Genomic DNA, 22731 nt, shown 5'->3' with positions numbered 1-22731 from the left:
ACAGCCCAGTCAAGGTCACCAATTCATTATATGGATATTCACAAAGGAGAATGGGAACCCTACCACTCTGTGGTATAGTAAATAACCTATCAATAGATAACTAAGCTTAGATTATTAAAACACTTGCTTAGAAGAATGGGTGTAGTTAAGGCAAAGTATTAATGCTGGGCACTCAATGTCAGCATCAAGCACTAAAAGTCAGGTATCCAACTGGTTAGATGCACAGTAAAGCTACCTCTGCACAGCTCCAACTTCAGAATATCTGCCACCCTGTGGACTCTAGGGAAGACTATATTGGTTGTGACTATCCATACTCTAATCATTATAAAGCTGGAGACAGTTCTATCCTATTAATCTGGGTTGTATTCAAACCCACAATGGAGACAAAAGGACAATGCACTAAGCCTATTGCATCACTGGACCAAAGAAAAGTAACGGTTTCTTCAAATACCATATCTACTGTAGCTAAACTGGAGTGCATCCCCAGCTCTGCACATATCACATCTGAAAACTGATGTGCTGAGTCATTACACAGGAGCAAGACTGAAGAATTAAAAGGATGGTGTGCTCTGCTCGCAAAAAAAAATCTTGCATGTTATTCTGACGCACTTTAAACTTAAGCAGGATTTAGTCAGCCTCATACTCTAGAATGTCAAAAATACACTGATCACTTGAGTGGAGATTGTATTTCCGTAGCTGTATTTTCCTCTTCAGAGCTCATCCACCACCTTGTTCTGCAATCCTCGTTCTGTTGGGCTGAAAGATCCTCATAGTTCAGCCTGCAGTGACATATCTGCATGGCAAGTTAAATGTTAGCCACGTGACTGGGAAGGCTTGCTTGTTTGTCATAAATCAGGGGGAAGAGTTTACATTGTCTGTATCCAGTCTCCTCTTCTTTCCCCCTCCCCATCATGTAAGGAAAATACTGGTTAGTACAGATAATGCCAAAAGAGGGGGCTGCACTTGCAGCTTCACCAGCATATTGGTGCTGAATGTGAACCAGAGGGCAATAAATGCGCTTGGATTTATGGCAGCTTCTCAGAATAGTGGAGATCGTACATCAGAGTCTGAGCCAAAATCCAGCTTTAGTGGCCACATCAAAATGTGTACAACTTACTGATAAGATGCAATGAAGCTCACAATGCATTGTTAATATGGTGCCTGTACATTGAGCCCAATTATTGCAAATCTGTTCTGCAGGAAAACAGCACTGAGGTTACACTATCCTGCCATCATAAAATGATGCCTAAGAATCTTTCTTTAGAAAAAAAATGGTAGTAGTTTAGGGGACAGTGGGTCAGAACAGTGTTCAAGGTTACTGGTAGTTATCTATAGAATAGAAAATACCTTTATGTATGTCCTACCAGGAATTTGCAGATTCTCTGGGAAATCAACTCATGACATGGGGTAGATGAGTTTGGTACCGTCAGTAATCAATGGCTCTATTTAGGAGCTTGAAATTGGGAGGCAGATTTGTGTAATGTTTTAAAATCCAACAACCTGGACTGACAGTGCAGTATCATATTGCATATTTCATTTGAATAAGTCTGATGAAGGGAAGAAGTTTTATTTCCTGAATATTCAGGACCGTGCTAGAAACCAAGAAATGGGAACAAAGAACAGTGCTGCAATTCTTGCAGCCAAAAGGAAAATGAGTAACTAGCATTTAGGCACAAACAGAATACCCTACAGATAGTGTTAAAATACCCTATTCGCCCAAATCATGAGTTTATTTTGAACATAGTTCCAGAAAATGAATTAAAGTACGACACATGCGCACCAGTGATGACCAGCAAATTACATTCAACACATTCTATTTAACAGTATATTTGCAATTACATTATATTTATGATATGTATTTTGGGCCTAGTTTAAAATTCTCTAAATCCTTCCCCTCCCACTTAAAATTTCTCCTGTTTTTTTTCAATTGTTTTAAAAAGTATCAAGTCACATTTTCTTGGTAGCAGCTGTCAGCTGCTGGCACAGCAGTGTTGGGAAATAGTAGGTTGGAGCCAGAGGTTCTGGTCTTACAGATGAAACCTGTGTTCCAACACAATTTATAAATTAGTTACATTTGCATTTAGCTGACTTACATTGGGCAAATTAATTACTAATTGATGATTCCCTATTTTAAAAACAGCTTTCTCCAACTAAGGAGACGGTGACCAAGCTGTTCATGAGCCGTGGATAGCATGGGTGCGAAGCATATAGTAGCTGCACTCATAATTCATAGAAAGGTTACAGCACGGAAGGAGGTCTTCCGGCCCATCGAGTCCGTGCTGGCTCTACGCAGGAGCAATCCAGCTAGTCCCATTCCCCCGCCCTATCGCAGTAGCCCTGCAAATGTTTTCCTTTCAAGTATTTATCCAGTTCCCTTTTGAAGGCCAGGAATGAAACTGCCTCAACCACACCCTTGCATCCAGATCCTAACCACTCACTGTGTAAAAAAGTTTATCCTCATCACCTTTGGTTCTTTTGCCAATCACCTTAAATCTATGTCCTCTGGTTCTTCACCCTTCCGCCAATGGGAAATCAGTCTCTCTCTCTATTCTGTCTAGACTCTTCATGATTTCGAATACTTCTATCAAATCTCCTCTCAACCTTCTCTGTTCCAAGGAGAACAACCCCAGCTTCTCCTGTCTATCCAGATAACTAAAGTCCCTTATCCCTAGAATCATTCTAATAAATCTCTTCTGCACCCTTTCTAAGGCCTTCACATCCTTCCTAAAGTGCAGTGCCCGGAACTGGACACAATACTCCAGTTGTGGCCGAACCAGTGTTTCATAAAGGTTCACCATGACTTCTTTGCTTTTGTACTCTTTTTATAAAGCCCAGGAATCCGTACGCTTTTTTAAATCACTCTCAATCTGCCTTGCCACCTTCAATGATTTGTGTACATATACCCCCGGGTCTCTCTGTTCCTGTACCCGTTCTAGAATTGCGCCGTTTAGTTTATATTGCCTCTCTTCATTCTTCCTACCGAAATGTATCACCTCGCATTTTTCTGCATTAAATTTCATCTGTCACGTGTCTGCCCTTGCCACCAGCCTGTCTATATCCTCTTGAAGTCTATCACTATCCTCCTTACTGTTCACTACTCTTCCAAGTTTTGTGTCATCTGCAAATTTGGGAATTGTACCCTGTACACCCAAGTCAAAGTCATTAATGTATATCAAGAAAAGCAGTGGTTCTCGTACTGACCCCTGGAGAACACCACCGTACACCTCCCTCCAGTCCGAAAAACAACTGTTCACCACTACTCTGCATTTCCTGTTACTTAGGCAATTCAGTAACCATGCTGCTACTGCCCCTTTTATTCCATGGTCTTCAAATCTTGATGACAAGCCTATTATGCAGCACTTTATCAAACACCTTTTGAAAGTCCATATACACCACATCAACTGCATTGCCCTCATCTACCCTCTCTGTTGCCTCATCAAAAAACTCTATCAAGTTGGTTAAACACGATTTGCCTTTAACAAATCTGTGCTGGTTTTCCCTAATCAATCCACACTTGTCCAAGTGACTGCTAATTCTGTCCCAGATCATTTCTAAAAGTTTCCCTACCACCGAGGTTAAACTGACTGGCCTGTAGTTGTTGGAGTCATCCTTACACCCTTTTTTGAAAAAGGGTATAACATTTGAAATTCTTCAGTCCACTGGCACCACCCCGTATCTACAGATGTTTGGAAGGTTATGGCGAGCACCTCCGCAATTTCTACCCTTACTTCCTTCAGCAACCTAGGATGCATCCCATCCGGACCGGGTGACTTACCTACTTTAAGTACAGCTAGCCTTTCTAGTACCTCCTCTATCAACTTTTAGCCCAATTCAGGTCCAAGTTTTCAGGTCTGTACCTTCCAGCTAATCATCTTCAATGTCTTTACTGATCACATTCAATCTCATGGTTTATTTGATGAAGTCTGAGTGCTGAATACCTCTTTAATGTCACAGTTATTCTCTGACCTCAAATGACCCAAGACAGAATCCTCTCAGCTTCAATCAATCTAGGCTGACAAAACTGCATTGAGGATGTGATACTTTGTCACAATTGCCTTTCTTCAGACGAGACAACAAACAGTGGATCAGTCAGTGGTGGTCTTGTTATAGTGGACGCTGAAGTATTTGAAAAGCAGGGAGTTTTCTTGGCTTCCTAGCTAATATTCCTTCCTCAACCAATACCAAAGATCAACCAGTTATTCATCTCAATATATGTGGAACCAATTGTACACAAAATGGCCACTGGCTGAGAAATGTTATAATAATGCAATCCTTTATGTGCCTCTTGCCAGATCTTTTTATTCCCATCTGGAAGTCAATGCAGTGGTATGCAAGGAGGTGAGGGCAAACACTGTCTTCTCAGTCATCTTCAGTTCTGAATTTTGCACAGTTTCAACAACATGCTCAACAAAAGCATCTTTTTTTCAGGAGGTCCCTCAAAAACCTGGGCAAAACCTTGGTGCCAGATATCTTACGGACACATCCATCTTTTACTGCATCTGACTCCAACTCAGATTCCAGGGTGTCCTCAAAGTCCTGGATCTCCATAAGTAATAGTAAACCAGGATGAAACTTCATGTACACTAGACTATGGTTAGAATTCCATATTTGCTATAATGGAATTTTATTTAAAAGAAGCTTTTAAAAAAATTCTCCAGTAACAAATGAACCCTTATGGTGAAATATTGTTTAAAATTTTGCTTTAATCTTTATTCCTTAGCTCATTTGGCATTTGCAATTGAAAGGATTTTTGACTAAATGAACAAAAAATTAAATATATCTTTTGAAACCTTCTCATAGGGAACCCCTTACAAATACTGACACTCTTTGGCACTTTTTCTTAAAACATACTGACAGCATCAGGGGCCCAATAGAAGGCAGTGCTATCACTGCAAGTAGCTTTATTAGTGTTAATAAGAACAATCTTCTTGGAATGACAATCTGACAGGTTTGCAGGTGTTCTGACAGAATTCAGATATCACATTATGACCTTGTGAAATCCCCAAGAACCCTTTATGGATCCCCAACTGTCCATGGTTTTCAAACTGGTCACCATGGCCCTTAACACCAGATGGGTAATTAAACTGCACGAATATCAATTGCTAGAGACTGAAGCTCATGTTTCCATTAGCACATGAGTTATTAAAACATTGTTTCTTCTAGAAATACAATATGGACTGGTACTGGGGGAAACAAGTTTCAACTCATGAAAACGAAAAAAAGGGTGGGGGTTAAAGATTACAAGAGAACAAGCAATGAGCAATTCCTTTTACATTCCATTTTTAGGAGTGGTGGGAGAAGTACTTTCACTACCAAGTACTTCCCACATCTAAAGTATAAAAAGTAGGAGATGTCAATGGTTAACTATAGATATCATCTTTTTTATTATTTGGATGGAGTATTAATTTGTCTATTGTATGAATCACTTTTATTCTCTGATGAACTGAAAAAAGGTGAAGAGTTATATAAATGAATCTGAACATTGATATATTCCCATTATGTTGCTGTTACTCCACCTGTATGTTATGGCTCATGAATGCTTGCAAACAGTTTTTTCTTTGTTGAAACAAAAGCTTTCTCCTCTTCCCCTAATTTTACTACCCTGAGATTCTTTCCTCCCCTCCCCCCAATCATCTTCAGTTTCCTACTCTATGGATCCAGTTTCAATTCAACTGAAGAAAAAAAAATCAAAATATCACTTCCCTCCATCGGAAAAATGGTTGCATCCTCTGACTAAGGAAGTAATCAATTTATTACCTGGATTTGCAATGCACAAGGAACATCAGCTTATAATTAATTTAAAATATATTAAGTATGGATAAAAGACAATTAAAAGCACTTACCTGGAGGATATCCAGGACTGCCACTAGCATACATATTAGCAGTATAGGCAGGAGCAGTTGTAGGGTAACCCGCGGGATAACCTGGACAATGAAACAGAACACAGAATGGCTAAACGTCAATTAATGTAGTTAACTCAAAATCAAAATGACGAGAGAAACACTTTTTTTGGGATCATATCCAAATATTTTAACTAGATTTTTTTTTAAAATCAAGTACCAAACAACATTTAAACATGTGTTGTTACCCTCCACCTGAAAAAGCAATTAACATTGCAGAGTTTGTCCATTCCATTAAGTCAGTTTTACATTGTGTTACTGGGGCTATTTGGCAGAACGTCTCATTCCCAGAACTGACAAACAGGGACCAGGATGTAGCCTGGTTAGTGGTGAAAAAGGCCCTCCCCAGTGTGGTCCTTCCAACATGCACGGAATCTCAGCACCACCGCGAGCTGCCCTAGAGGCTGTGGCAGGGAGGAGTCAGTCGTCCACCTCCCGATGGGCTTACCCTTCGCACAGAGGGTGTGGAGAGAGATGCGTTGGTATCTGTCCTGGTTCATCCCAAATACGCTGTTCCCCGGGACGCACACCAAGACAGATATCACTTGCGGCTGGAAGACCATCAACTTGGTGAAGGAGGCCCTTTGGTCCGCCCGAAACCTGCTGGTCTTCCAGCTGAAGGAGCTGTCCACGACCGAGTGTTGCCGACTGGTACACTCCAAGGTCAAAGAGTATGTGCTGCAGGACGCACTGAAGCAAGGTGCCACCTACACAGAGGCCCTATGGGGAAAGGCCACCCCACCTTTTATTGTACACCATGAGTCAAAATACATACTGTGTTTGAACTGTAATATTGAGATCACTGTGTACGATCTGTAACGTTCTGGTTTGGAATTTAAAGATACACACAGTTCAATGAAATATATTTTGAAATTTTAAAAAACTGGTGGCATGTATGCAATATTTCCACTAGCACAATTATAAAAGGGAGCGAATTCCACGCCCTTCAGAGTACATGAATTTTCTTGGATCCTACTGACCCAGATTATGGCTGATGGCACACTGCAAAAGATAAATGGGGACACTAAATACACTATGGTGTAACATTCAAGGTACAGTCCACATCTTACAATAGTGAGTATAAAAAAATATACATTTCTTTCTTCATAGTAAGAGGACTGCGAATTCACCTAAAGTACAACTGTTTATTCTGAGGCAATGACTAAGGAAAACTTCAAACTGCATATAAAGTAGTTTTCATTTGCAACATTCCAAAAAGGTGCAGCACAAAATTCTTGCACCTTCAAGGCATCTTCATTATTACTGCTCTTCACTTTCATACTGTAACTGGAGTATTTAGACAGAAGTTCACTCACTGAAGATGAATTTTTGATGAAAAATCCAAGTAAGTTGAAAGCCAGTACTACAAATGCAAAAATAAGCACAAAATACTTGAGCAGTAATGAGGAAAACTTTTGCTTTTTTCATAAATATTCTTGTCTTATCATAGCAAAACATTTGAACGAGTTTTACATAATGAATCTGAAGTGCAGTGACTTATTTGCAGGTAATGGCAGCAAGCATGCTGTAAATCCAACATCTCAAACAGCAGCTAGATGAACAAAATTTATTTTTTTGTGGTAGTACCGGTTAAGTGAGGAAGGAAGGTTGGTCAGGACACGGAGAACTTCCTGCTTTTCTTTAAATAATGCCATGAATCTTTTAAAGTCCATCTAAATAACCACAATAGGCAGGCTCAGCTTAATGTCTCATTCATAAGACGTCACCTTACAATTATAAGATCAAAAGATAAATACAAATGAGGAAAGGTTATTTGGTCCATCTCAATTCATCCATTCATAAAGACCCCACAAGATCCCTATTGTTTCTTAAATAATTCCAGGGTTTTCATTTCCACCTATCTACCCAGAAGACCATTCCATATGTTGAACATTCTATGAAGAACTTCCCATCTGTCCTAAATTTATTTTTCACTGAATTGGATGCTGTGTACACCCATGTCCTACTCTTGCAACTTTGTTTGAAGCATTCTGAATCTACCTTCCCATATTCTCTAAGATCACCTCAGTTATCTCCTTTTCAAACTGAAAAGCCCAAGTTTCTTCAGTCTTTCCTCATACTCCTGACACTAGGGATCGGTGTCATGGCTCTTCTCTGAACTGCTCCAGTGCTCAAATGTCTCCTTTGGGTTAGATGACCAGTATTGGACATATTACTTAGTGAAGACTGACCAGAGCACTATACAGTTTGAACGTAATTTCTAACTTGTACTCCTTGGCTGTACAGTTCAACATTTTATTTTCTTTATTAATTGTTACTCTGTGGTGGTTTGACACCTGAATCAAGTCTACTATGGTACCTAGATCTCTAACTTCATCAATTTCAACATCAATCATGAATTATTTATGATGCCCATTTTTTCTTCCTCTGTGCAATACTTCACACTTATTAAATTTCATCTACCATTGTTTGCCAACTTACATATTTTGTCTAACTCATTTTATATATCTCCCGAGGTGCCCCCTCAATCAACAGCCTAATTTGGCATCATCTACAAATCTAACTAATTTGCATTGAGTTTCTGAATCTGTTGCTGATTTAAATTAATATTAGTGGTCCCAATATTGATTTCCGAGGCACTCCACATAACACTTTACCCCAACATAACCTTTTTACTACCCGTTAGCCAATTCCGTGTCTATTTCCAAAGTTTACGTTGAATCTCCACTACTTTTAGCCTTTTGTGCAGAACTTTGTCAAATGATTTTTGGAAGTCTAGGTACACTACAATTCACTTTGAAAGTCACTTCCCCAAAAAAGTCATGGAAATTGAATGGGGCAAGATCGTCCCCATCTGAATTCACATTGACTGTTTACTGGGTTATATTGTATTGATAATCCTCAAGTTTACTCCTGATAAATTAATTCCATTATTTTATACTGTATTCAAGCAATACTTCCCATATACCACGCCCCTCAGTATTGTATTCGAACTTCAGCTTAAGATTGCGAGCCTAAACCCATGAACTTTGGAACCAAAGGTAAGAGTGCTATGAGTCAAGCTGACATCATAAAACGTCCTCCCTGTAAGTGCCTTACAGCCTAAAATTTTTATCCATTTTTCTTTTTTTTTTGAACAGGGAAGGGATAAGTATGCCAATATTAATCATTTCACTATAACACATATACTTGGAAACATTTTCTTCATGAGATTGCAGCTATTACCTCAATATTTGTGAGGTACAGCTCCAAAGAGTACTAATTTTTATTGCTTCAGGAACTACCAATGTCATTAAATAGGTGGACAAATGTAAGGAGTCGCACAACACCAGGTTATAGTCCAACAGCTTTATTTGAAATCACAAGCTTTCGGAGCTTTGCTCCTTCGTCAGGTGAAGGAGCAAAGGACTTCACCTGACGAAGGAGCAAAGCTCCGAAAGCTTGTGATTTCAAATTAAGCTGTTGGACTATAACCTGGTGTTGTGCGACTCCTTACATTTGTCCACCCCAGTCCATCACCGGCATCTCCGCATCATTAAATAGGTGTGCACTCGTTAATGCAGTTACATGGCAATAACATTAACTAGTGTTCCAATGATAGACAGTAGTACACCAGCTAAATGCCTGTAGGTATAGATTATCAGCTAAACTAAGTACACCTCAGTTATCTAATCTACCTAGTCACAACACCAACCCAGTGTGAATTGCTATCAAGGCACTCCACGAACAATGAACTACAGGAACTCCTGCATGGTTTTAAGATATTACATGCACTTAGTTGTCTATTTCCAAGGACTAACTTGTGAACAAAATTGGTAGTATTCTGCTGCACTACATGTTTGTTGTACCCTGTCGTCCAGGTTGGGAGAATCAACTCAAGTTATGCTGTACAGGGCTTGACTGTACATCATGATTCTCTGGCACTAGTTGGGATCTGCCTAGATCCAGATGCCTCTGAAGACAGCCTAAAGTAAGACATACTCATCATGGAAAAGTCCCTAAAGGTCATGCCTTGAATCAAATGTAGGTTAAAAATGTTACTGAAATGTAAAAATATTCAAAGCATACTACAGAACATATCAGTTTATGCAGCGATATATGCATTAAATTGTGCTCATAATAGTGGCAATTAGAAAAAGGGAATGCTATGGTCATTATTGCAAAAAATTTGTAGGAGGTGGCAAAGTGGTGGCTCAACGTGCCGACATATTTGTTTGATACACTGGGGGCGGGGGGGGAGGAAAGAGGGAAGAAGAGCATGAGCCAGCCAGACAGCAAGAGTGATGGCCAGCCAGACAGACACACCCCCGCACCCCCATTCAAAATATACCCTCGATTGTTTGAAATTGCTCTATTATGTCCTCTATTGAAATTTGTCTCTTCTAACTGTGTTGCACTCCACGACCTCAAGCTCTATATACTACTTTGATCCCCGTATAGAGTTCCCTTCCACTGTCTGCCTTTCTGCTTCTTTTGAACTCTTGCTACTGCCTCACTTATCACCACCCCCAGCTTTTCGGTTGCATAGAACCGATCCAATCATTCCCTTTTTGCAGCATCCAGTCACCCCGTATCATGGCCCCTGCTTCATTCTCTATCCCTCTTCCAGTCTCTATGATGCCCTTTAATGTTTTAGTCTCCCCAACCCCCATCTCTGGCAGATGCCTTAGCTCTTGCTCCATCCGTAACCCCCTTTTGTGGCTGACTGTGTACTCTCCTCATCCGCTAACCCCTTATCGCACCTATTTATTTACTATATCTCATTCTGTGCAGGTCTCCCATCATCCTCTTCTGCAGCTGAAAATTTGTTTGTCTCCCCTGTGGATAACTCTCCCCGCCCCTGCCCCCCACCATAAACAAATGCATCATTTCCCCATAGATTGATATCAACACCGCCCCCCCCCACCCCCCCAACCAAACACATCTATACTCCAAAGTAATACAGAAAGTATCACTTGCCCCCACACAGCTACATCATTAAAATATAGTAAGTATCCCCTCCACACAAACAGAAAATAATATCTCCAACTACAACTGAAAGTAGAGACTATTTCCAGCTACAGCAGAAAATATATTTCAGCACATTCAGAAGCACAAATGAGCAAAGAAATGTGTCCTCTAAATAAGCAGCAGCAGGATGCCAAGAAATCGGGCAAAGAAATCCAGCCTGGCAGTTGGGAGTGGCAGCAGGCTGCTGAGAGCAGTGAACCAATTTGGCTGTCAAAGGCTTCAGGAGTAGTGATGGGACGCAATCGACCTGCAGGCAAAGAAACACCACTAGCAAGAGGCAGGCCAGGATGACAATAGCCATGCAAGCAGCCACAGAAGCAGCCCGCCAAAACGGAGGAAAAGTTACTTAAAACAGTTGCATAAAGAAAAATTAATTTATATTTGAGCGCGCTCAAGAGTGGGCAAAGAAAGGAAGCAATGCCAAGGAGCTGTAGGATGCCCTAGGCTGCTGAAGCCAGCAAATTTAATTTTTTTAAAGAAATTAAGTGAAAATAAATACTTATGTATTGATTTTAACACATTTACCTGAAGTCAAATACTTACTTTCTAGAACTTAACTAAAAGCAAGATAGTATAGGACAGAGATAGTTTTCAAATTTCCCGCAAAACCACCCAATAATGCAATTAGCGTGACAAGCTCACAGGAAAATATGTTACATGTTAAATGTGGACAATGGGAAGAAAATGACAAAACATTTGACAAATGTGACAACGGGAAGTCAAGTGGCATAGATACAAGATTTCTAATACAATATAGATATATACTTCAAAATTAACTATCACAAAAAGGCATGCCAGAGTGGTCCAGAAATAGAATGGGAACGATAAAGAACATAAGAAACAGGAGCAGGAGTAGGCCAATCGGCCCTTCGAGCCTGCTCCGCCATTCAATAAGATCATGGCTGATCTGATCCTAACCTCAAATCTAAATTCATGTCCAATTTCCTGCCCGCTCCCCGTAACCCCTAATTCCCTTTACTTCTAGTAAACTGTCTATTTCTGTTTTAAATTTATTTAATGATGGAGCTTCCACAGCTTCCTGGGGCAGCAAATTCCACAGACCTACTACCCTCTGAGTGAAGAAGTTTTTCATCTCAGTTTTCAAAGAGCAGCCCCTTATTCTAAGATTATGCCCCCTAGTTCTAGTTTCACCCATCCTTGGGAACATCCTTACCACATCCGCCCGATCAAGCCCCTTCACAATCTTATGTGTTTCAATAAGGTCGCCTCTCATTCTTCTGAACTCCAATGAGTAGAGTCCCAATCTACTCAACCTCTCCTCATATGTCCGCCCCCTCATCCCCGGGATTAACCGAGTGAACCTTCTTTGTACTGCCTCGAGAGCAAGTACGTCTTTTCTTAAGTATGGACACCAAAACTGTATGCAGTATTCCAGGTGCGGTCTCACCAATACCTTATATAACTGCAGCAATACCTCCCTGTTTTTATATTCTATCCCCCTAGCAATAAAAGCCAACATTCCGTTGGCCTTCTTGATCACCTGCTGCACCTGCATACTAACTTTTTGATCTTCTTGCACTAGGACCCCCAGATCCCTTTGTACTGCAGTACTTTCCAGTTTCTCGCCATTAAGATAATAACTTGCTGTCTGATTTTTCCTGCCAAAGTGCATAACCTCACATTTTCCAATATTGTATTGCATCTGCCAAATCTCCACCCACTCACCCAGCTTGTCTATATCCCCTTGTAGGCTTTTTATGTCCTCCTCACTCTCTACTTTCCCTCCCATCTTTGTATCATCTGCAAACTTTGATATGTTACACTCGGTCCCCTCCTCCAAATCATTAATATAGATTGTAAAGAGTTGGGGACCCAACACCGATCCCTGCGGAACACCACTGGCTACTGGTTGCCAGTCCGAGAATGAACCATTTATCCCAACTCTCTGCTTCCTGTTAGATAACCAATCCTCCACCCATGCCAGAATATTACCCCCAATCTAGTAACGGACACCTTAAGCACTGCATAACGGTGAAAGTTCTCAAAATCTCTATGGCCTAGTGGCAACAGAAATGATCACTGCCAGACAGGTCATTATTTGCTTATATTCATTAAATTTTTTAAAAAGACTTGATATATTCCTTTTAAATAGTTAGGAGAGAAACAAAAGATTTACAATTTTAAGTTGAGCTACCATTTAACTTCCCCTAAATTAGGTCTGAAATTTCCAATCTTCTCAATGGGAACCAGCTAGCCAATTTGTAGGGCAACACTTAAACCAGTACTTAAGCCACAAGATTTGAAACTCAACAAGTTTACGAGAACTCCCACTCCATTAAAGAAGGAAGAGACAAATTATTGTATACCTAATTACTGTATACCTCTATAATAAACGTATGAAACCTAGAGAACATCCTGATAATTGTGGAATTGTTATCCACAACTAGTCTAAACATAGGTTAAATCAGTAAAAATTTTTGTAAATCACATGCAAAGTCAGAGGAAAATCACTAAGAATGTTTGACCTTGCATGGTACCTCGAGAATTAAATGCAACTGCACATTAATTTGAGTGCCCATTATCACCTTTCTTCAATAACAAGTAAAAAAACGACAAGCCCCAAGTGTCTACAGCCAGCTTTCTAAATTCCTTCCAACCCAACCAACATTTTCCAGGCTAAGAATTGGTCACCCCAATTGAAGTCCATTGTGATAATATAACTTCAGGTGTCAGCCTTGGCTTAGTGGTAGCACTCTCGCCTCCAAGTCAGAAGGTTATGGGTTCAAGCCCCACTCCAGACTTGAATACATAATTTAGGCTAACATTTCAGTGCACTACTGAGGGAATTCTGCACTGTCAGAGGTGTCATCTCTCAGTTGAGACGGTAAGCCCCTCAGATGGACGTAAGTGAACCCACAGCAGTATTCGAAGAGCAGGGGAGTTCTTCCGGTGCCCTGGGCAATATTTCTCTCTAAACCAACACCAAAACAGATGATCTGGTCATTTATTTCATTGCTGTTGTGGGAGCTTGTGCACAAATTGACTGCCACATTTCCTACATTACAACAATAACTACGTTTCAAAAATATATTGGCTGTAAAACACTTTGGAACATCCGATGGTCGTGAAATGAGCTATAAAAATGCACATTTTCTTTTTCAATTTTCTAAACATTCTGGGTCACTGGTGTACTGGGTCTCATATGCAAAGTACTTTTACATTGAAGGGGCAATGAGTGACAAGTGCATATTACTCCTTCTGACAACAGAATTCTCTACTACACAGCAGGGGAGCTCTGCTGTTCTGCATGCTGTCTTTGATTCTCCATTTATGTCTTGAGCACAAAAAAAATCAAGGACAAGGCCCCCAAACGTTATCTATTATTCAAGCTGATTTTGGCACCTAGTTTGACCTCTAGTGCATACTCCCATTGGCAGCCACTTCAAAAAAACAAATATATATTTATTCTTTGGATGTGGGTGTCGCTGGCAAAGCCGGCATTTATTGCCAGTCATTAATTGCCCTCAAGCGGTAGTGGCTGAACCGCTGTAGTCCGTCGGGTGAAGGTGCTCCCATATTGTTGTTAGGCAGAGAGTGCCATGCTTTTGACCAAGCGACAATGAAGCCAGTGATGTGTCCAAGTCAGGATGGCATGAGACTTGGAGGCGATAGTAATCCCATACACCTGTTGTCCTTGTCTTTCTCGGTGGTGGAGGTTGCAGGTTAGTGAGGTTCTGCCGAAGAAGCCTGGGCGAGATCAGCAATCTATCCTGTAGATAAAGCACTACAACCACTGTAAACCAGTGATGGGGAGGGGGGGGGGGGCAGTGGTGGATATTTAGGCTAGTGGATAAAGGGCCGATCAAGCAGACTGTTTTGTCCGAGGTGGCGTTAAGCTTCTTGAGGGTTGTTGCAGCTGCACCCATCCAGGCAAGTGGAGAGTATTCTATCATACTCCTAAATTTAATCTGCAGGCGGTCAAGGCTTTGGAGAGTAAGAAAGTGAGCCTCTCACCGCATAATGCCCAGCCTCTAGTAATTACAGGATTAATGTGGCTGGTCCAGTTGGGTTTCTGGTCAATGGCAGCCCCCAGGATGTTAATGGTGGGGGACTCGGTGATGGTAATGCGATTCAATGTCATGGGGAGGTAGTAAGCCCCTCTCTTGCTGGAGATGGTCACTGCCTGACACTTGTGGCGGTGCAAATGTTACCTACCACTTATCAGACCACGTTTGGATATCGTCCAGGTCTAGCTGGATGCGGACATGGACTGCTTCATTATCTGAGGAATTGCGAATGGCGCTAACATTGAGCAATCAGCAGCAAATAGTCCCACTTCTGACCTTATGATGGAGAGAAAGCCATTGATGAAGCAGCTGAAGACAGTTGGGCCTAGGAAGCTATCCTGAGGAATTCCTACAGCGATGCCCTGGGGCTGAAATGGTTGGCCTCCAAAAACCACAACCATCTTCCTTTGCGTCAGGTACGACTCCAACCACTGGAGTCTTCCCCTTGACCCCCACTGACTTCGGGTTTCTTGGTGCCAAACTCGGTTGAATAATGCCTTGATGTGAAGGGAAGTCACACTCACCTCACCTCTGAAATTCAGCTCGTGTTCATATTTGGACCAAGGCTATAATGAGGTCTGGAGCACACGTACATTATTATTTCACAATATATTATCCTTATCCTGTCTGGGGGTATAGCAGACCTCTTTTGCTTGCTTACTCATTCTAGCCTACCGATCACAGTTTACATCATTTGTTCAAGTTTTTTGTCTGTGGGTCACTTTGGTGCATAACATGGAGCTTGGGGAGGGGAGGTGGAAATTACATGTGAAGTTTAAATCTAAATTCATTAAATTGCATATAACTCAAGTTTCTGATATTAAACAGATGCTGGTGCCCTGATTTAGGACTTGGTTACCAATGAACTTTGCCAAGCCTCTAGGCCCACAAGGTTCAAACAGGATACACCAGCAAGTAGGAAACAAAAGCACAATAGCACTGAGTTGTCTGGGCTTTGCAGGTTGGATTGCCCTGACTTGGGGTCATATGTCAAACACAGGCTGTAGTTTAGACACCCTGAGGTTACATCCTCCATCCCAAGCATCTAAATTTTCAGTCCTCTCGTCGATAATCTTTTATTTGGAAACCTTTTTACCCCATTTTGTCAATCATTTTCCCACATCACTTGTCAGTCAGGACTAGATGTGAATTACTCCTATTGAGAACCTTAACCAGAGTCAAAAAGCAATACAGCACCATATTTTTTTTAAATTCGTTCATGGGATGTGGGTGTCGCTGGCGAGGCCGGCATTTATTGCCCATCCCTAATTGCCCTTGAGAAGGTGGTGGTGAGGCGCCTTCTTAAACCGCTGCAGTCCGTGTGGTGACTGTTCTCCCACAGTGCTGTTAGGAAGGGAGTTAAAGGATTTTGACCAAGCGACAATGAAGGAACAGCGATAGATTTCCAAGTCGGGATGGTGTGAGACTTGGAGAGGAACGTGCAGGTGGTGGTGTTCCCACGTGCCTGCTGCTCTTGTCCTTCTAGGTGGTAGAGGTTGCGGGTTTGGGAGGTGCTGTCGAAGAAGCCTTGGCGAGCTGCTGCAGTGCATCCTATGGATGGTACACGCTGCAGCCACAGTGCGCCGGTGAAGGGAGTGAATGTTTAGGGTGGTGGATGGGGTGCCAATCAAGCGGGCTGCTTTATCTTGGATGGTGTCCAGCTTGAGTATTGTTGGAGCTGCACTCACCCAAGCAAGTGGAGAGTATTCTATCACACTCCTGACTTGTGCTTTGTAGATGGTGGAAAGGCTTTGGGGAGTCAGGAGGTGAGTCACTCGCCACAGAATACCCAGCCTCTGACCTACTCTCGTAGCCACAGTATTTATATGGCTGGTCCAGTTAAGTTTCTGGTCAATGGTGACCCACAGGATGTTGATGGTGGGGGAATCGGCGATGGTAATGCCATTGAATGTCAAGGGGAGGTGGTTAGACTCTCTCGTGTTGGAGATGGTCATTGCCTGGCACTTATCTGGCGCGAATGTTACTTGCCACTTACGAGCCCAAGCCTGGATGTCGTCCAGGTCTTGCTGCATGCGGGCTCAGACTGCTTCATTATTCGAGGGGTTGCGAATGGATCTGAACACTGTGCAATCAGTGAACATCCCCATTTCTGACCTTATGATGGAGGGAAGGTCATTGATGAAGCAGCTGAAGATGATTGGGCCGAGGACACTGCCTTGAGGAACTCCTGCAGCAATGTCCTGGGGCTGAGATGATTGGCCTCCAACAACCACTACCATCTTCCTTTGCACTAGGTATGACTCCAGCCACGAGAGTTTTCCCCGATTCCCATTGACTTCAATTTTACTAGGGCTCCTTGGTGCCACACTCGGTCAAATGCTGCCTTGATGTCAAGGGCAGTCACTCTCACCTCACCTCTGGAATTCAGCTCTTTTGTCCATGTTTGGACCAAGGCTGTAATGAGGTCTGGAGCCGAGTGGTCCTGGCGGAACCCAAACTGAGCATCGGTGAGCAGGTTATTGGTGAGTAAGTGCCGCTTGATAGCACTGTCGATGACACCTTCCATCACTTTGCTGATGATTGTGAGTAGACTGATGGGGCGGTAATTGGCCGGATTGGATTTGTCCTGCTTTTTGTGGACAGGACATACCTGGGCAATTTTCCACATTGTTGGGTAGATGCCTGTGTTGTAGCTGTACTGGAACAGCTTGGCTAGAGGCGCAGCTACTTCTGGAGCACAAGTCTTCAGCACTACAGCTGGGATGTTGTCGGGGCCCATAGCCTTTGCTGTATCCAGTGTACTCAGCCGTTTCTTGATATCACATGGAGTGAATCGAATTGGCTGAAGACTGGCTTCTGTGATGGTGGGGATATCGGGAGGAGGCCGAGATGGATCATCCACTCGGCACTTCTGGCTGAAGATGGCTGCAAACGCTTCAGCCTTGTCTTTTGCACACACGTGCTGGACTCCGCCATCATTGGAGAATGGGGATGTTTGCAGAGACTCCTCCTCTTCCAGTTAGTTGTTTAATTGTCCACCACCATTCACCGATCTTCGGGTAAGCGTTCTCCAAGGCAGCCTTCGAGACACACGACAACGCAAAATCGTCGAGCAGAAATTGATAGCCAAGTTCCGCACCCATGAGGACGGCCTCAACCGGGATCTTGGGTTCATGTCACGCGACACGTTACCCCACCAGCGAACAAAAGCTATCTGTTTTTAATATAATGGGTCATTTGCTGGCTTTCTCTGCCTTCCGGATGTTTCTGCCTCTCTCTCTCTTTTTTTTTCCTTGTTTGTTTTTTTGTTGAATGTGTATTCGGGGGTTCTGTAGGTGACACCTCTCTGTCTGAACACGGTGATTGCCTTGGCAACGGGCAGCTGCAGGGGCAGTCTGTAAACACCATGTATTGTTCTGTGATGTATGAATGCGTAGGCTTGAAGGAGCTCCTGAACATTTACCTGAGGAAGGAGGAAGCCTCCGAAAGCTTGTGAATTTAAAATAAAATTGCTGGACTATAACTTGGTGTTGTAAAATTGTTTACAATTGTCAACCCCAGTCCATCACCGGCATCTCCACATCATGTAATAGAAAAGCGGAATAGGCTTGGGGCTAGATCACCTAGTCCTGTTGCTTTGTTTTGAGAGTTCTGTAATTGTGTTCAAATTATTGATGACAGAATTAAACAGTTGCATCTTAGTATTTGGTGTGTCTGAAAATCTGGTTTGTTGGGATAGAAATGGCATTTAAATGCTATTTATCAAGTCATGCACTCTAGACTAGACTATGGCAAATCAGACAACAGAATCAGAATTGGCGAAGGAAACCTCCTGCTGATTACCACCTACCGTCCTCCCTTCAGCTGATGAATCAGTCCTCCTCCATGTTGAGCACCACTTGGAGGAAGCACTGAAAATCACATCGTTCACCTGACGAAGGAGGAAGCCTCCGAAAGCTTGTGAATTTAAAATAAAATTGCTGGACTATAACTTGGTGTTGTAAAATTGTTTACAATTTCTATTACATGATGGCTAATCAGTACATACCCGTACCTAACAAAAATCTATTGATTTCAATCTTTAAAATTTCAATTGACCCTGCATTTAGCCTTTTGGGAGAGTGTTACTTATTTCCACTACCCTTTGCGTGAAAAAGTGCTCCCTAATTTTACTCCTAAATGGAGTGCATTTCACTCAAAAATAATACAATTTACACATAATTTATACACAGCAAAATATACAAGTCTACAAATTTTTGCAATGTGAAGCGGGGGGAAAAAAATCAGCCTTGAACTGTCCTGCGCACCACATGTAGAAGTCTGCCTGCAGATTACCTCATTTCAGTGCTTAAAATGACATAGTTCACCCAAAGTCCTCACCAGTGCATTTGCTCAGCAAGCCAAACTTACCTCAAAACCTCAGGCTCTTCTTTGTAAATTTACAACTCACACCATACTTCAATAACTTAAAAAGTATAAGTTTGGCTCACTGCCCGTGGACACCTTATGTGCTCACATCTGACAGCTCAGAAACTTAGTCCCCACTAATGAAAGTTGGCACCTTATCAATTGAGTTTAATGTGTTAAAATACTGTGTTTTTTTAAATAAATAGCTGACTAAAATTAATAATGCTGATTTAGTGAATTACTGTTTGAATGCACTGAATTTTTTGAACCTGTAAATTGCTGTGAACAATAAATGAATTGAAGAATGAATTGAGCTGTGTGTCTATGATGTTACATAAATTACCTGATTATTCCAATTGCACCTTTGACAAGTTAGTTTTGTCTTTTGCCTTGTTCCACCCAATCTTCTAGATTCCCCAGACTTTTATTCCTAATCAGATCAATTGGTTCCATTTTCATTCATGGAGGACTTCATTATGTTCAACTCCCCTCCTCCTGTCAAGCATCCTCGGCTGATCCCACCTTAAGTCTGTCAGCTTGGCTTAGTTTGCATTCTTGCCTCAATTTTCAGCACTTAAGCTAAGTTGATCTCAAGTTTAGTACGGAGGGAGCAATGCATTGTTTGTGTCATTATCTTTTAATGAGATATTAAACAAGGCCCCATCTCCCTATTCAGATGGGTATTAAAAGATCCAATGGCACTACAAAGGGCAGGGAGACCACTTGGTGTGCTGGCCAACATTCCTTCCTCAATCAAAACCAAAAAAGCAAATAGCCAGTTTCTCTCATTGTTGTGTGCAATTGGCTGCTTCATTTTTATACAAAACAGTGACTGCATTTCAAAAGTAATTAATTGGTTGTGAAGGGCTTTCAAGACTCCCAGGAATGTGACAAAGTGCCATATAAATGCAAGCTTGTTATTTTTTGAAGAAAAAGTGCATCATCTATTTTCTCAGGCCGTAATAACCTTGGACTCCTCCAAATGGAAGAATCTTGCGCCTCCTGACAGGGCCTCACCCAGTCTGTTCTGGACCCTTTTCAGTCACCTGTACCTATCCAATACACTCTTTCTGGCACAAAATAAAATTCTACCCCATTCTTGCACTGTTCCCATTTCCATTTGCTCCTTGCTAAAATACAAAATCTTCCAATCTCAGTTGTAAATTTATTACATAGCTTTTTAAGTTTATCCTTGCTTCATAAGAGTTCTTTCTTCAGATGGTTATCCAAAGCAGAACCTCCTTTCTTGAAAGGCTTTGTAGAAGCCTGACTTTCATACTGAATTCTGTAAGCATGTAGTTTTGCTAGTGACTTTCAAAGTAGTTTGCAGCTGCACTTTACACTATTGGTTACTATTCCTGACCTTGTGTTCAAAGACTTTGGATTCTTAGGGGTTGACTGTTGCCGGTACTGTATTATAATTTCTCAGCTGTTTTAGAACATGTGACGTTCATTAATATTGTATAGAAGGATGTTTGACTATCCAAGGTTGGATTAACATTCAAAAATTTGCATTCTCCTCTCAATGCTATTGTATTAAGACAGGAATTCAGCATAATGTGGATTTTTTGTTGTTAAATTTAGCTTGTGTGTAATGCACAGAATGCTCAAAATTTAAAAACCAGCACACTATTTATGCTTAGGGTGGGATGGTCAAAATTCAATGCAACCAAGACAGCCTCAAAACATATTGCTCCTGGCCTAGGCAACTTTAAATGAACTCACTTGCATATTTCACTAATATCTACTGCCATAGTAACCACTTCTCCACTCGAATGCTAATTACTCAGTCTCTTGGAACAAGTCAATTAGATCCACATAAATCCCCTTTTAAAAACTGTTTATATTCTCAGCACATTAACACCAAGATACAAATAACTTCAGATACTAGAAAAAGATCTGCTTCAGCCACACATTCCAAGTGCCCACAGCTAAATGCCAGATAAATTAAATTCATCGGCTTAGAAAATCATGAAGAACTGAAACTTCTAAATGCAGAGCACTCTTCTCCCTTATGTGCAAGGAAACATCAGAATTTTTAAAATGTCAACTTAACCCTTTGAATATTTTGATAATATAAAAGTTAAAATTTTAGATGTAGTTTGTTTTGAGAATGCTGAATTACAAAATGTTCAGATTCTACAGTGTTATCATTCCAATGTAGATAGCACAAAAGCACACTGAACAAGTAGCAGGGTGTTTAATAAACAATCTAAATTAAAAAGACATGTCATAAAAGGCACAATTTACTTAACATTCAAAGCGTTCTAATGTAAATCATCAGTTTTATAGACACGTGCATCAGCTCATGGTACCACTATTGTCTTAGTCAAGGCGGCTGAAGGTTTGAGCCCCTTGTCAGGTTTAGAGCGGATAATCTAGGCTGAAACTCCAGTTTGGAACGGAGGGAACGCTGCATAGTCAGAAACCCCTCTTTCAGACAAGACAACTGTCTTTCACTGGAGATTAAAGATCCTGTGGCACTATTTGGAAAAAGAAACACTCTTCCAGCAACTATTACCATTTTTTAAAAAAACTTAGAACTAGAACCGGACTTGGGTGTAGAGGGTACAATGTCAAAGTTCGCAGATGACACAAAACTCAGAAATGTAGTAAACAATGTGGATAGTAACAGACTTCAGGGGACATAGTCAGACTGGTGAAATGGGCAGATACATGGCAGATGAAATTCAACGTATAGAAGTGTGAAGTGATACATTTTGGTAGGAAGAATGATAAGTAATATAAACTAAATGGTACAATTTTATCAGGAGTGCAGGAACAGGGAGGCCTGGGGTGCACGTACACAAATCTTTGAAGGTGGCAGGACAAATTGACAGGAGACGGCTGTTAAAAAAGCATATGGGATCATGGGGTTTATTAATAGAGACAGAGTACAAAAGCCAGGAGGTTATGCTGAACCTTTATAAAACATTGGTTAGGCCTTAGCAGGAGTATTCATAGAAATTTACGGCACAGAAGGAGGCCATTCGGCTAATCACGTCTGTGCTGGCTGAAAAAGAGCCAGCCAGCCTAATCCCACTTTCCAGCTCTTGGTCTGTAGCCTTGTAGGTTACAGCACTTCCAATCCTGGCAACAGTCTTGTAAATCTCCTCTGTACCCTCTCTAGTGCAATCACATCTTTCCTGTGATGTGGTGACCAGAACTGTACCCAGTACTCAAACTGTGGCCTAGTGTTTTATACAGTTCTAGCATAACCTCCCTGCTCTTTTATTCTATGCCTCAGCTAATAAAGTATCCCGTATGCCTTCTTAACCACCTTATCTACCTGTCCTGCTACCTTCAGGGATCTGTGGCCATGCACTCCAAGATCCCACTGTTCCTCAACACCTCTCAGTATCCTTCCATTTATTTTGTATTCCCTTGCCTGTTTGCCCTCCCCAATTTAACAATACTGTGCTCAATTCTGAGCATCACACTTTAGGAAGGATATCAAGACCCTG

The 22731-nt window shown here is 41.6% G+C and overlaps 1 protein-coding gene across 4 annotated transcripts in view; it reads right to left on the bottom strand.

Moving 5' to 3' along the window:
• The window catches only part of fam168a (family with sequence similarity 168 member A), a 99942-nt gene that overhangs the window by 24001 nt on the left and 53210 nt on the right, over nucleotides 1-22731 (bottom strand). For all 4 annotated transcript variants that reach the window (XM_067985860.1, XM_067985861.1, XM_067985858.1 and 1 more), the window contains exon 3: nucleotides 5844-5924. In XM_067985860.1, coding sequence (XP_067841961.1) covers nucleotides 5844-5924 — 81 coding nt within the window. The remainder of the gene's footprint in view (nucleotides 1-5843; nucleotides 5925-22731) is intronic.

Source organism: Heptranchias perlo, chromosome 6, assembly GCF_035084215.1.
Source record: "Heptranchias perlo isolate sHepPer1 chromosome 6, sHepPer1.hap1, whole genome shotgun sequence".
Classification (NCBI taxonomy): Eukaryota; Metazoa; Chordata; class Chondrichthyes; order Hexanchiformes; family Hexanchidae; genus Heptranchias; species Heptranchias perlo.
The sequence above is the reverse complement of the archived record's forward strand: the minus strand, read 5'-3'. Positions and strand labels throughout refer to the sequence as shown.